Raw genomic sequence first — 16,384 nt, 5'->3', positions numbered from 1 at the left:
AATGCTGTTGCCAGTGAACCGTGGTTAGCATGAGCACTCGGAGCGGCCTGCAGCTACGCAACCCCATTTTCAACAGGGTTTGATGTGTGTGTTGTGACATATTACTCTCATTACCAGAATTTCAATTACCGGCGAGTTGTGCCACAGTCGCCCTTCTGTTGCCATATACCATCGGGGAGAGCCTTTGCTTACCTCGAGCATCGATGAGCTGTGGTAGTCCAACACCTCCCCGGCGGTTCGTGGGTTTCCCCTGCTCGGACCACTTTTGGTAGGTAATGACCATGAGCACCCCACCATCCGTGCTGTTTCGGATATGCTCTGACCCAGTCGTCTGGCCATTACAATTTGGCCTTTGTCAAACTCGCTTAAGTCTGCTGCCTTTCCCATCTGAAGAACAAGAGTAACACTGGTTAACGGAGCTGGGTATCAGGTGTTTTTATATCGTGTCCCGACCCGCACAGGCACTGTAATTCACCTGCAGTTGCTTCGATTTGCATAACGACTTGCTGGTCATAATGTTTTGGCTCATCGCTGTATATATATTGTAGAAATTTTTATGCTAGGATCATTAAAAATTATGCATTGATTGTTTGCTGTATTTAAGTATTGTTCAGACTGAAGAAATTAACTCTAGCCATAGGTATATTCTCTACCACTGTTTTATCTCTAAAAGAAATTATTGTAAATATTTGAATTACTTTTTACATTTTTTAGGTGTTGTCCTCATAAATTATATGCGTAATATTTTTTGTAGCCTTTCTTTGTTTCATGCAAAATATCCTTTAAAAATTAAGCCTTCATTTCACAGCTCATTGTACTTGCACTTCACCAAGCTAAACTGAAATGGCCACTATTGATATACATGGAAGGTAAGAACGTGACTTTACAGATGCACAATTTTTGGAATAGAATAACATTGTTGGTAAGAGGACCGCTTCGTTCTGCTCACCAACAAGATTGGTGAGGGGAACGAAGGGATTCTCTTACCAAGAGAGACTTAAGTTCCGCAAATTGCAGCGGCTGGAGACTAGGCACCTGTGAGGTGATCTGATTGAGGTGTACAAGGCCTTGAATGAGTTGAGCACGCTGAATTCTGATTGGATTCTTCTGCTTGCTCAGATTATGAACCTAAGGGGGCATAAATTCAAATTGAGGAAAGACATTTGTAGAATAGATGTGCGGAATTTTGCCTTTAGCCAGCGGGTGGTTAATTACTGGAACAAACTTCCATCTGTTGTTGTTGTGGAAGTTGGTAGCTTAAATAAATTCAAGGAGGAACTGGAGAAACTATTAGAGAGAATGGTTGTGATTTTTTTTTTTTTTTTTTTTTGCAGATGCTACATAAGCTCATACGCTTGCTTTCTTGCATCGCATATTACTATTACCTCTGACTTGTCCACTTGTATTTTTGAACAGCAACCTAGAAACTAGTAGATGAAATAATTAATAGAAGAATGCAGAGAGAGAGAGAGAGAGAGAGAGAGAGAGAGAGAGAGAGAGAGAGAGAGAGAGAGAGAGAGAGAGAGAGAGAGAGAGTCTAATGAAGAAAATATTAGGCAGGAATTAGAATAGACCTGTAGCGTAAAATTTTGGTTTTGTAGTGCACAAATTTATATTGGTGTGTGTTAGAAGAGACAAACTTGACATGAAAATTAATTGACACTTCATTCTTCTGAAAATGCTCCAAGATTTTACTTGACATGAAAATTAATTGACACTTCATTCTTCTGAAAATGCTCCAAGATTTTTGGAGGATCTAGTTTTTTTTTTTAAATAGAAATAAAGGTTCACACATCAAAGTACACTTTATTTAAAAGACAATGTGCAGTGAATTTAAGCCTTATTTATTTATTTATTATTATTATTATTGTTATTATTAGCTATATGGTGCAAAGAAGCCTGTGGCTTATGCTGCACCAGCCCAAAAAAAAAACAAAAAAAAAAAAAAAAAAAATTCCAGAGAGAGAGAGAGAGAGAGAGAGAGAGAGAGAGAGAGAGAGAGAGAGAAGTAGCAACAAGAAAGAGAAGAATGATGATATCCAGCTCAGGACCCTGGGTGTGCCAAGCCCATACTCACCAGATGTTGAGCCCCTGGGGTTATATAATATTATTGTGAGGTTTAAAAAGGGGATCCACAAAAAGAACTTTGGAAAGATAAAAAAGACAGCCCTTATATAACATTTGAAATTGAGTTTGCACAGGTTATTTTGATCAAAATACTGGAAATGAAAGCACTTCACCTGTTTAAGGTTTAGAACCTTTTTATTACTAACAGAGTGTAAAAATCATACATTTCATACAGGTTTTTCCCTCCACATCTTCAGTGATTGTATTTTGATTTTATGCTATCACAAGAACATCAAACGAATCTAACAAAAATTTTACCCTGGGTGTGCCAAGCCCATACTCACCAGATGTTGAGCCCCTGGGGTTATATAATATTATTGTGAGGTTTAAAAAGGGGATCCACAAAAAGAACTTTGGAAAGATAAAAAAGACAGCCCTTATATAACATTTGAAATTGAGTTTGCACAGGTTATTTTGATCAAAATACTGGAAATGAAAGCACTTCACCTGTTTAAGGTTTAGAACCTTTTTATTACTAACAGAGTGTAAAAATCATACATTTCATACAGGTTTTTCCCTCCACATCTTCAGTGATTGTATTTTGATTTTATGCTATCACAAGAACATCAAACGAATCTAACAAACAGTTTAGTCCTTTGGTGTTTTCTTAATGGTCCAATAACAGAATTACAATCACTGAAGAAGCAGAGGAGAAAACCTTTGAAAAATGTATGATTTTTAATAGATTCTATCACCTGCATAGGTGAAGTGATTTAAGTATTTTAATTAAATGAACACCTTTTTAGTTTGACAATTGTTTTATAATAATATATGCAACCTATATTTTATGAAACACAGGTATAATGCGAAGGGCATTCAATAAATTATCTGCCTAAGGTATTTCCCATAGTTTATATTTCAGTACAGGTAGTTCCCGACTTTACGAGTTAATTCGTTCCTAGCACGCACTTGTAAAGCGAAAACTCGTAAAGTGGGAATTTATTTCCCATAGGCATAATGTTAAAAATAGGGGTGTTGTTCTCAACAATGAAATTAGTTTATATTTAAACAACGATTGATTTATCCAAAGAAATGAAAACATAGCCTGTAAAATCAAGCAAATTATCTTAAAGAATGTTTGTTTATTCTTAATCGACTAAATGCGCACTTGTTGATCACTCATTATTGGCTTGGCACACGTTGGTTTGTTGCTCAAGGAGTCGTCTTCTTCAGAAATGTTTCGAGGCACTTGTTTCCACGATAATCTTCTCTTTTCTTAATAAATTTCAATAGCATGCATAAGCATTTTTTAACGGAATACATAAATTGCAACTAACACAATTTACGCAAAGTAACATGTTTACGAAGCTTTAAAAAAAAAAAAAAAAAATCAACGAAGAGAAGATTCTGAAAATTTATTTGTTTTTTTATACGATTGAAGATTTCAGTAAAGGGAAAACACATTTCAACATAATACCATAAAAAAAACCACACAGTTCCAGCTATTGGTATTTTTGCAAATGCAATAACATTTGAGTTTACTACCTGTTTATAATTGTTTTCAGTAGCAGAAAAGTCCAATAAACCGGAAGTGCAAATTGTTTTTATTGTTTTATGATCGTGACCTCCAGAAATGTGCTTTAGAAAAATATCACAAAAGGTGTTCAAAATTGGTTCTTATAACAGAACATATGATAACGATGAAAGTGTAGTGCATTTTAATGATTTGAATTGGTAACTAATACAATTTATACTATAAAAAAACGACCTTTTAGAAGTTATATAGCGCAAATTTCAACTTCCGAGGTCATGGAATGAATTACCAAAAAGCAATGTATTATTGGGTTCACATTACGATATTTTCACGATACGATGGTGTCTCTGGAACGGATTAATATCGTAAAGCGGGGTACACTGTATTGTATATCTATGCGTGTGGTTTGGAATGTAGTATTTATGAATGTTTAATATTCATTTTTTTGCATTTAATGTTCATATTTTCAATTTTGTTGATACTTGATCTTGAGGTGCAGGGAACTCGTAAAGCAGGAACAGCCTGTAATTCATGATTTATCATGTTCCTACATATCTCAACTTGAATCATATTAATTTTGATCCCACTGTGTTTTTAGGTTGTGCTGCTGTAACAGAAAGAAGCAAGACACCTGTATCAAATTAAGGATTTGCTGAAATTAGAGCATCATTCAGTCATCAAGTTTCTCACCAAAGAAGGAAATGGGCCAAAATGCCATTTGTGAAAGGATGGTGGCTGTGTATGGCAAAAGTGCACATTCAGAGTGCCAAGTGAAATTCTGGTCAAAACAATTCAAGTGGGGTAGAGTTCATCGAAGATGATGCATGTCCAGGAAGGCCTGCAACAACGATTACTCCAGAAATGTGCCATGCTGTGGAAACCCTTGTGCCAAATGACAGATGTTTAAAGGTGTCCCAAATCTCTAGGAAATGTGACGTATGAGGAAATGGTTATAACTATTCTGTATGAACATTTGGGAATGACTAAGGTCAGGGCAAGCTGGGTCCCCCGATTTTTGACCCCTATGCATAAGCAATTCAGAGTACCGTGTTGTGAGGAGAATTTAGACCTTCATAAAAGGGATCCTGAAAATTTATCTCCAGAATTATGGGTGATGAAACAGGAGTTCATCACTGGGATCCTGAGACCAAGCAAGAATCAATGCAATGGAAGCACAAAGGTTCTCCCCCACCCAAAAAATTTTGGATACAACCTTGAACTGGCAAGATGATGGCGGCGACCATTTTTTGGAATGCTGTGGGAATTTTGTTCATTCACTACTTGGAATACAAGCAGACAGTCACTGGGGAGCCATATGCATCCCCACTGTACAACCTAAGGGATGTCATAAAGAAAATATATCGTGGAAAACTTTCCACAATTCTGCTTTGAGAGACTGACTTTACAGAACTTATCTATCCACTGTACAGTTCAGATCTGGACCCCAGTGACTATTCCCTGTTTTGAAACCTCAAGAAAAAGGTATGTGAATGTCGATTTGCTAACGATAATGAACAAGGCCGCTGTTCCTGCATTCTTTGTTGGACAGGACAAAGAATTTTATTTGTCTGGTATTTCCTCATTGCCAACGAAATGGGCACATGTATTGAAGTTCAGGGGAGTTACATTGAAAAATAAAGCCAGAATTTTGCCTCTGTATCATTTCCTTCATAGGTAGGTAGATAATTTATTGAATGCCCCTCATATGTTGATAGAACATTGAGTATAACATTGTTATTACTTTGGCCATGCTGGCTGTTCAAGTTTGTTTATCAGTTGACACTGATGAACATCAACTTGATATATGAAGCACAGCAGCTGTCTACGGCAAGGGATCCACCATAGCCGACCGGGCTAGCTGGGTAGGCAAAGTGCCTGCCTGGCAACCCAAAGGTCTCGGTTTCGATTCCCGCCTTGGGCTTGGATCAAAGTACTGCAAAAACCTTGGGAGGTGCATTATGGCCACAGAAGTCTATGCGCCAACAACTACCAAAAAAAAAAAAAAAAAAAAAAAAAAGATCCACCATATTGTCCAAACCTTTATCCTTCTGAACCACATAAGATGATAGAAAGTGACTTTAATGACCTCATCTGGGATCTTCAATCGTATAATTGGTTTACCTACATATAATGTTTGTGATTTAATATTGTACAGATAATTTATCTATGCTCTTTTACACATCATTTTAAAAATTTTACATATTTCAGAACTACTTTGCTCTTTCTTCTGTAATTGAAATATACTTCTTACATATTACTTGAAACATTGTTTGAGACAAAGGAACAAAGAATTGGAGCAGATGATATGGCCAGTATGTCTGTTTTTGTAGATTGTATAAAATAATTACAGATTTGAAATCATGGTGTGACTCAAACTCGGAAGTAATTTTTAATTATTTAATTTAGCAGAAAATAAAAGACCTAAATGTGCAGTAAGCTGCTTTGGTAACTATATTAGAAGATTGCTATTTTTATTTCTTTGTCTGTAATGTTAATCTGAAAATTAAGTGGAATATTCTAGAATAGCTGATATATCATTATTGGAGATTTATCTCTGTAATCATAATGAAAGTAAATTTTCATTATTAAGTAATTACTGTTAAAAAAAATTAAATAAATAAATTACTCTATTTTACAGCTGACGTGTTGTCTGTACTATCCAGTGCAATGTCCTTATTGCGGCGTTGTAGAGTAAATGCTGCATTGACTATCCAGATGTTTTCTCAGTTATTCCACTATATCAATATGTGGCTATTTAATAAAGTGGTCTGCGATGTTAATCCAAATCTTTGTACACGACTGTGGGGAATTCGTCTGAAAAGGAGGCTGGGGAGGGTCGAATCTTGGGCTGAGAAACAAGGCTTGGAATTAGCTGCGGACTGCCACTTAAGTAGAATCGTTCAGGTATTTTAAATCTTATTTCCTTAATTATTTGTTTATAGTAGTTTGGAAACTGACAAAGCTGGCCGAGTATTAAGCAACAATGAAACAAACATAAAGAAATTCATGCAAAATAGTGGAACTACTGTTCGACAAAATTAACAGAACAAAACATTTTTCATGTATATTTTATTATGAACAGTATTGCATAAGGTGAATATTTGATGTAATAGGCATCCTGGTATGCAAATTCTAAGTATCCAATAGAAATTGATCTACCACTTTACACAGATGATGCAAATTATCCATGCCTATAAAAACACGGGTTGCAACCACTTCACTTCATTGGAGTTTTTTGGCTTGCTTCAGTACTCAGGATGGCAAGTCATCATCATTTAGATGATTTTTTGATGTGGCTGGTCATTAGACTATTTGAAGCCAGGCATTCGAAGGCTGAAGTGGCACATTGGTATAATGTGCCATGTAGTGTCTTTTCGGCACTATGAAAGAAGTTTCAGGAGAGAGAGGAACCATTTCAAGAATAGCTGGCAAGATCCTGAGGGCTATGTCAACCAGAACAAACCTCTATGTGGCTGCAATAGCAAGACAGAACCCTATATTGTCTTGTCATCAACTGTCCCTTGAGGTTGTTTGGCCACAGGTCAAAACATTTCCATCTGGATTTCGTTAAGAAGGCTCAATACAAGTGGACTCTATGCAAGGAAGCCAGTGGTTTGTATCCCATTAACCACAAACCAGTGCAGAACTCATTGAAACTGGTGCCACGAATATGTGACTTCGAGCCCTGACAAATAGGGTACAGTTATGTTCTCTCATGAGTTCTGTTTTAGCCTACAAACAGGTTCTAGATGTTATTTCATCTGGAGACAACAAGGAATGTTGTCTGCAGAGGTACAGAAAACAGATCCTTGAACCCTATGTGCGATTTTTAGGGGTGCAGTTGGCCCAGCTTTTCTTTTCATGCACAGCAATGCCACTGCCTATAGAGCTAGAGTAGTGGTGGAACAGCTTGAAACTGAAAATAGCCAATGATTACCATGGCTAGCACAATCACCAGACTTAAATCCTATCGAACATGTGTGGGACACCCTTGGGCATCACATTGCAAGCCAACAGCCAACTCCTTGGTCACTTGGTGCGCTGGTGGAAGAATGGGATTTCTTGCCCCAGAATGTTATAGACACCCTTATATTGAGCATTTTTCACTGCTGTCAGGCCTGTTTAGTTGTTGGAGAGGATCATGCACTATACTAATGTCATGTGACTATATTTTCAAGCATCTTGAATTGACTTCTGCAATATCAGCTTTTTGGTAATTCTTATACACTCCTATAAATGGCCACACATACCTGTCTGAAGTTTCTCTCTGTCTCCTCATTTTATCATTATTCTATGGTACACCACCATACCAAATTTTGTCCCACTTCATCACAAGCTGCACGAGTTACACCTCGTTTTCTACGCATTTTGTTTATTTTGTCGAGCAGTGTATCTTTCCTTTTATTATTAGTGAAAAAAGTTGTAAATAATAACTTTCTCCTAAATAGAATAACTTTTTATCATACTTTTTTTTTTTTTTCAATTATCATTTGATAAATTACATACATATAAATAGCATTTTCCAAAACATACAATATGTTGCTATTTATTTGAGATCAGTGTTGACTTTCAGTGTTACTGCCACCTCATCCGAGAAAAGATGGAACTTTATCTCAGCACGTATAGAATGGTTGATAATAGAAGTAGCCTTATGTGAATTGCTGCCTGGTGCTTGATATTTTTTTTTATCAACTGTTATCTTTTCTGATTAAGCATATAAATTCATAGAGAATAGGAGAATCATTCAATTTTCTTTTTTATCTGTAGTTTTTCATCCAGGTAAATCTCTCTTGCGGATCTGTGATGTAAATATCTTTTAATAGTAATATACTGCATATTTCATGTAACTAATGATATTTGTAAATAAAGGAATATTATTATTGTTATTTATTTTCGCTGTTCTAAGCATGAAAAAAATATGGAAGTCTTTATCTTGTTTTCTTTTAGGCTTAGAATAGTAAAAATGGAATAGAGAAATTTTCACGAACGAAAAAAGATAGTTCTTCATGAACTATATCTTTTGTTAGCAAAAGATACAGTTCAAGCCATATAAAAATTGGCAAATTTAGTTTTCAGGTTAGCCATTAATGACTTTCAAATTGTTAACACTATTGGTACATCAGTTTTCATTCAGTTGTAGTTGACCAGAATGGAGGGGAGGTGTGGAGGGGGGGGGAGAGTTTGTCCTTCCAAACGAGGTATTCTTTCAAGAGGACCTTATGTTCAAGGATTTCATTTATTCTTGTGTATGCTACCTAGAATAAAGTTTGTGATCCAGAGGATTGTGGTAATTCAAATATGGGTCATTATCTCATGTACCAAATTGTGGAAAAGGTTTCATTGTTTGAGATGCTCTAGATTGGGATTTCAGTGTTATGACTGACTGAGTGAAAGTTTTGCAATTGGTTTAGCTGTGTATTCCTATATACCCGAGAAGGGGAAATAATTTATTTTTATGTACCGAAGATAATAATTTTAATAATTTTCATTTCATAAATAATAATTTTCAGTATACTCAGTATTACTTTTCTCCTTATGTGGAATATACTTGTTCTTAAAAATGTTTGGTCTGTGGACTTAAAGCTACAGTGTTGAAGTTCTTATGGTGTTTCTGTATTATGACTCTACAAATGCATGCTCGTGGGTTATCAGAAATCTGATTTCCATATTGTGCATGTTGAAAAATTCTTCCAAATTGAATCAGATAACTACCATCCTAAATAAAGAGGCCTTTAAAACTGTTCAGATCTCTGCCTGATTTAAACCTAGATCTCTCCAAATGAATAATAAGTGGCAAAACTGTATTGTTCTGGGGTGAGGCCAGGGCATGCTATATAGTGTTGTGTAAATAAGTTGCAGTGTAGAAATGCAGCCCCCCCCTTCACATATGAATATAACAGAATCACATAAAATCCATAAAATTTCAAGATCTTGCAAGTATCAGGTTCCAAGATTTTAACATCAGTCAATCTATTTTCTATTTCCGATTCTCTGAATTTTATCAAGGTTTACGTCGCGGTTGTAAACCCTTTTTTTCAAGAATTTTTAAGGCACGTGTAAAACTTCTGATGAATTCGGTGTGTGCAAGGGGTGGGGTGAATTTGGTCGGCCTTTCGTCTTCAGTTTCAGTTTTCAGTTTTGTTCAGTGTTGTGTGAAGTGCACAATGTCTTCTCGTAAACATTTAACTTTAAAAGATAAAGTCGAACTCATTAATGCGTATGATCGGCAAAAAAAATAGTGTTCACAATCTCGCTGCAAAATTCGAAATCGGGAAGACGCAGGTAAGTGACATCCTAAAGAAAAAAAAAATGAACTGCTCAAACAATTTTGGCAACACGAAAATGATCACGTTCAAAAACCATTCCCAAAAACTGTTGGACTTCAAATTGACAATGTTACGTATGAGTGGTTTTGTTGCACACGTGCTAAAAAATTCCCATTAATGGGCCTATTATTAGGGAAAAGGCTTCGGAGGTTGCAAAATGTATGGGAGTAAATCAGTTCAAAGCTTCTGTGGGATGGCTAGACAAGTTCAAAACTCGGCATAAAATTTCTTGCAAAACCGTAAGTGGTGAAGGTGGATCTGTTGATACTGGGGTTGTAACAGAGTGGACCGTCAAATTGGAAGATTTATGTCGTGATTTTGAAGCTAAGGATATTTACAACTGTGATGAAACAGGGTTGTTTTTTAAAGCTCTTCCTGAAAAAACAATGGGTCTAAAAAACGAAAAGTGCCAGGGCAGAAAAATTTCTAAGGAACGCTTGACTGTACTATTGTGTACAAATATGCTGGGAGACTTTGAACAACCTCTTGTTATAGGAAAACCACAAAATCCTCGTTGTTTCAAGGGCATAAAGTTGAATCTTTTGAATGTTGACTGGAAGTCTAATAAAAAAGCGTGGATGACACGAGATATCATGAGCGAATGGATAAGTCACTTTAACCAAAACACGATTCGTCAAAAAAGAAAAATTATTCTTTTCATGGATAATGCTGCATCTCACCCGCACATTGAATTACCCAACATTCAAATCGTTTTTCTGCCACCAAACACATCTGCAGAGTGTCAGCCCTTTGATCAAGGGATAATAAAAAAATTTAAACTTCACTACAGAAACGTGTTTTAAGACATTTCATTGCAAACATGAATGATGTAGCATGTGCGAGTGACCTTGCAAAGAAAATCAGCATCCTAGATGTGATTCAATGGATTTCCTCTTCAGTAAATGCAATTAGAAAACAAACTGTCGTGAACTGTTTTGTAAAGTCTGGCTTCTCAAACGCAAAAATTGAAGTTGTGAACAGCAATGTGGAGCACCAAGAAGAACAAGAACTTCAACATCTATTGATAATGTATGATACTTCAGCTACAAGTGACCCTGGCTACAAAGATATAGACTCAAACCTCACTACAGAAGATGGTGCTCTAGATATCAACGACATTATCATCGATATTTTTCAAGAAGTTCCTCCTGAGGATGAAGAAATGGAAGGAGGTCATTCTGTCGAAGAACATATTAACGACGAACCACCGATGAAAATAGAAGAAGCGCTCGTACAAATCAATCGTTTAAAAATGTTTTTCTCCGCTGAAGAAGATACTGAAGGACTTTCGATGGTTTCTTCACTCCAAACAAATGTTGAAAACAAAATTATCAGCCGGAAGAAGGTGCAGGAGAAAATAAGTGATTACTGTATGTATTTTTCTTAAGATAGTCATAATATGCATAGCACAATTGTATGTATATTATTTACAAAAATATTGTGCAAAATCTGTATATAATTTAATTTAATTTAATATTAAATGTTTAACGATTTTTCTTTATCTCTTGTGTATGTAATTGTATATTATTTACAAAAATATTGTTCAAAATCTGTTTATATTTTAATTTATTTTTACATTAAACGTTTAACGATTTTTCTTTCTTTTTTTTTCTCCCTCAGACTTCTTGTTAGCGGACACTTCTCTCTAACAGACAGATTTTCATTCCCCATGGCTGTCCGTTAAAGGGAAGTTTCACTGTATATGTATACACACACACACACACACACACACACACACACACACACACACACACACACACACACACACACACACACACACAGTAAACCTCCACTATTCACGGTCGCTGATTTAATATAAAATGAAACCTAAAAAAAAAAAAAAAAAAAAAATGTGAATTTTAAATCGGCGTGAACATTTTCCACCATAAAAAACATACCGGAATCATCTTTCCCAGTCAAAACAGTGCTCGGTGGGTTGGGGGAGAGGGTGACAAAATTGCGAGCGTGGATGTTTCTTGCTAATCCTTGTTCAGTATGTGCTATGCGCTTGTCATGGAAGGTTTCATCGTTTGCTTTTAATTTATATGCTTATAAATTGAATAAATTTATCAATTTATAAATTGATATGCTTACAAAAGTGAAAAATCTACCATTTTGCAATGTGTTAGTTTGAACAGACTTTTTCGAGTGTGTTAATGGAAGAAAGTGACTTTATTGTGGACAAATTCTTTTCTAACCCCTACAAAAATATGGCTATGAATAACAAGGGAATTGTGAAAAGATCAAAGAAGACATTAGTGAGCAAAATTCAGTTATTAGACAATTTATAATGGTGAAAGTGTCTCGTCAGTGGCTAAACATTATAAAATCAATAAGTCAACGGTACGATGAATCAAGAAATCAGAAAAAAAAAAAATCCGCCATAGTGTCCGTGAAAACGCGCTAATTGCTTCAAAAATTTGCTCTGTAACTCGTGATGTTAAATTAGAAAAAATGGAAAAAGCTTTAAATCTGTGGATAGAAGAGCGAACTCAAAATAAAATTCCCTTAAGTTCACTCATCATTCATGAAAAGGCAAAACACCTTTATCAACACTTTAGCGAAACTGGTGATATATTGGCGGGATAAGTTTTTTAGCTATAGCAAAGGTGCTGGATTGAAAGATTTGTTTGAAATTTCTAATATTACATTTAATATTAAATTGTTTCTTATTTTCATTTTGATGCCTTATGCTTGCATTTCACTACGTACTTCTATGTACATTGTCATATTATGAAGGTACATATAATACATACATAGACAAAATTTTAGACTAGTTTTTCTTATATATTTCATACTTTGGAGCGGAACACCTTTATTACTATGGGAGCCATAACTCAGTATTCGTGGCATTTCTCAGGAACGTAACCCCCGTGAATAGCGGGGGTTTACTGTGTGTGTGTGTGTGTGTGTGTGTGTGTGTGTGTGTGTGTGTGTGTGTGTGTGTGTGTGTGTGTGTGTGTGTATATATGTATATATACACTTTTTAAAATGCATAGCGTGTTACCTTTATTTAAATTTAAAAAAAAAAAAAATATATATATATATATATGTTTACAATAGTTTGATTGTCTTAAATACTGGTGTTTTTTACATATAGGTATTGGCGTTAATACAATACTGGTCTTTAAGCTAGCCTTGTCTCGGTTATCTTAAATTCACATGGCCTATAATTTAAGATAATTTAAGATATACAATTTAAGATAACCGAGACAAGGCTAGCTTAAAGACCAATATTGTATTAACGCCAATACCTATATGTAAAAAACATCGAACTATTGTAAACGTATATACACTGGCACGTATAATGTTCAATTGGCCAACGTGGCAATAACAATGGCATTAACGATGCACAAAAGACAGATTAAGACACAATAGAACGATAATCCAAAAGAATAATATATATATATTAATTTTGCTAAAAATTACAAAAAAAAAAAAGGCCATTAGACATGGAATAGAAACATCAGTCTTGGTGTCTTTCTTTTTTCCAAATTAAAAGACTGTTAAGTGCATGACATTTCAAACTGTGCATGTGCATATATTTTTGCTTATTATGTATATAAATATAAAAAATTAAATAATAGATTTAATTGATGCTATTAGTTACTTCCATTTTTAGGCTTATTTCAGATTTAGCACCTTTCATATCATGTGAAATTTGAAACTAATGATGTTGCTTCCCACAGAGTAGTGGCCATTTTGAGAGAATACTGGGTTTTGTGTTATTGTCTTTAATCTGTGAAAACAAATCTTTCTAAATACAAACAACTATTGGTAGATGTTTGTTGACCTAGTGGAAGAGTTAAAACAAGTAACCTGAATCTTTAAACAAACACAGCTTTGGCATTTTTGAGCGTAGCCAAAACATCATTACTATTTTGATAACAACGGTGGACAAGAGTGCACCACTTTGCTAACTATGAATTCCACTGCTTTACGCTGCATGCAGGTGTGTCTGTAGCCAGGTGGGCAGGAGCAGCAGTGCAAAGCACACACTTCTTGATTAGACTGGGATATGAGCTGTGACCACCGAAAACGGAGGATGCGGAAAGGTCAGGGAATGACAACTGCATATCCCCGGAGCAATATGGCCTTAGTTGCTAATGCTCCTAAAAACCAAACAACAAACAAACAACAATAAAACACTGCATGCAAATCTTAGCATTATGTTTTCCCTTGATGAAGTGTTTTTTTTTTTTTTTTTGTGATATATGTGCAAGTTAATTTGTATAACATTGATTGACATATTCCTTGTTTATATATTTTTCTTTCTTTTGAAAGCCCACGGAATTTAGCTAAGTTAATTAAGTTAGTTAATTAAGGTACATTGTGACTAATTGTACAATGCAAATTATGTCAAATGGAAAGAGAAATAGTGTGTTATCATCAGCTTTGTATATTTCCAGCTGGTGTAAGAAAGGTATTGTTATTTAAAAAAGGAAAATAATAGGTAGGAAGACAACCTTGGGGCAGTTCACCATTGGATGTTTGTTGTTTGCAGACAGAGAGCCACTACCATCACACACAGTGAGAAGTCAGAAAGGAATCTGTTACCCAGTTGCAGAAAGCAGCATAAGGTAGACCATAAGAGCTTTCTTAGAAGTGTTTTATGCAAAACCCAGTCAGGTGTTTTAGAAATGTCTGAAGTGAACTTCTCTGTTTCTGAAACCTGGTCCTGCCTTATTTCTCTGTTTCATTTATAATTAACTTCATGATATCCAGATTTATAGATGGGAGCACATTTTTCTATTTAAAGTAATCATAGCATCTAAACTTAATGCAAACATATCACAACTACTGTATTTCTTCGGTTTTAAGGCACACTTTTTTTCTCCCTATAAACGTCTCAAAAAATGGGATGCGTCTTAGAACTGATGGCATCTTACAATCGCAGTTTTTTTTTTTAAATTTTCCCGTGCTTTGCACACAGCACCACACGTTTTTATTTTTTATGCGGAAACCCCACCTCCAAGTTTAACTGTTATCGCATTCTCCAATTCCTTCGGAGAATAAAGGTGTGGGCGATTTCATTCACTTTCAAAATGTGAAGCCACCGTTATTTCATTATAGTGGAGCTCACTCAGCGAAAACTAGGAAGTTTTGTTCGTATATTTGAAAGTACGTAAAAGTGGAGTTACTGTATTTCGTTCATTTTGATCCCTTATTGCACATTAAATTGTTGCCAAAAAAAATTGCACTGTGAAGCCGCATTGAAACAAAAAGTTATTGTATATGCAAAAGAACATGGAAATAGAGCTGCGGGTCGACATCTTGGCATTAGTGAAGTAAATGTTTGTCGTTGGAGAAATTATGTCGTTGTTATTGGAGGCTTGAAGTGGTGGAACCCATGTTTAGTCTCTAGAGCTAAGTTCCAGTCAACCCTTCCCTATCTCTTCCATCATGCAGTATGATTGACTTTTGAGGTTATGATGAACGTTGTGGCGAGATCCAATATTCCTTACATTTCAAGGGTACAGCTCTAAAACGGTGTTCGCAGGCCGGCCGCTAGTTAGTACACCGGACCAAACCTATTGGTAACTCTCTAGGAGGCTTCCGGATCAGCTAGTGTATAATCTTGCTACCTCTACTCTGCCAGATAGTGACTGGAGGGAGTCAGAGTAGTGTGTATACGGGGAGCATTGTCGAGGCCACTTTATGTCAAGGATCTGGGTATATTCTTACCACATGTACGCCATGTCCAAAAATTTCATTACTTCATACAGCATGTCCCACCCACTTTTTCTTACTATTGAATACACCATGTCAAACTAATAGAGCAAGCTTATCTGCAAAAAGATCTAAACCTCCCAAGGACTTCCTAATTTATTTCACAAATATACGTGGTCTCAATTCTAATCTCAACGATGTCCATTTCCACTTGCAGTCTGCCAAACCCCATGTACTTTTTCTGACAGAATCTAAGTTATCGGTTGATTCAACTACTCATCTCAGATGCCCAAATTATTTGCTGTATGATTTGGAATCTCCTCTTTTTGATCTTCTCTGGCATAAAATCTCTCTACCTCATTGTGTCAGATTCATCTGTTGTCTCTACCATTCTCCAACTCCACTAATTGCTTGGAGCTCTTTGACTTCCTCTCTTTGCAACTTGACTTTCTCCAGTCCAACTTTCCTAACAGTGAGGTAATTTTCCTTGGTGATTTTAATGTTCACAACTCCAGCTGGCTTCCATTTTCTAGTCACACCGACCCAGCAGGTTGAGATGCTGAGGCTTTTGCAATTACTAATGACCTAGCACAGATTGTTCATTTACCTACAAGAATACCGGACAATCCTAATTATACAGCCAATACGCTTGATCTTTTTCTCACAAACAACCCTTCTAAGTACATGGTCGAAGTGAGAGGTCTTTTAGGCACTTCAGATCACAACTTGGTGATTGTCTCTTCTCCAATGGAACCTTTATCTCATATCTATTCCCAACCTCGTGTTG

The 16,384-nt window shown here is 35.8% G+C and overlaps 1 protein-coding gene across 2 annotated transcripts in view; it reads left to right on the top strand.

Annotated features, from left to right (window-relative positions):
• Positions 1-16,384, top strand: part of cno (adherens junction formation factor afadin) — a 525,824-nt gene that overhangs the window by 203,899 nt on the left and 305,541 nt on the right. For both annotated transcript variants that reach the window (XM_090380034.1, XM_090380033.1), the window contains exon 14: positions 6,240-6,505. In XM_090380034.1, the coding sequence (XP_090236160.1) occupies positions 6,240-6,505 (266 nt within the window). The remainder of the gene's footprint in view (positions 1-6,239; positions 6,506-16,384) is intronic.

The sequence above is a fragment of the Mastigoproctus giganteus genome, chromosome 8, assembly GCF_048544385.1.
Source record: "Mastigoproctus giganteus isolate SK-2022 chromosome 8, ASM4854438v1, whole genome shotgun sequence".
In the NCBI taxonomy this organism is placed as follows: Eukaryota; Metazoa; Arthropoda; class Arachnida; order Uropygi; family Thelyphonidae; genus Mastigoproctus; species Mastigoproctus giganteus.
This window is presented reverse-complemented; position numbering and strand designations above follow the sequence as displayed.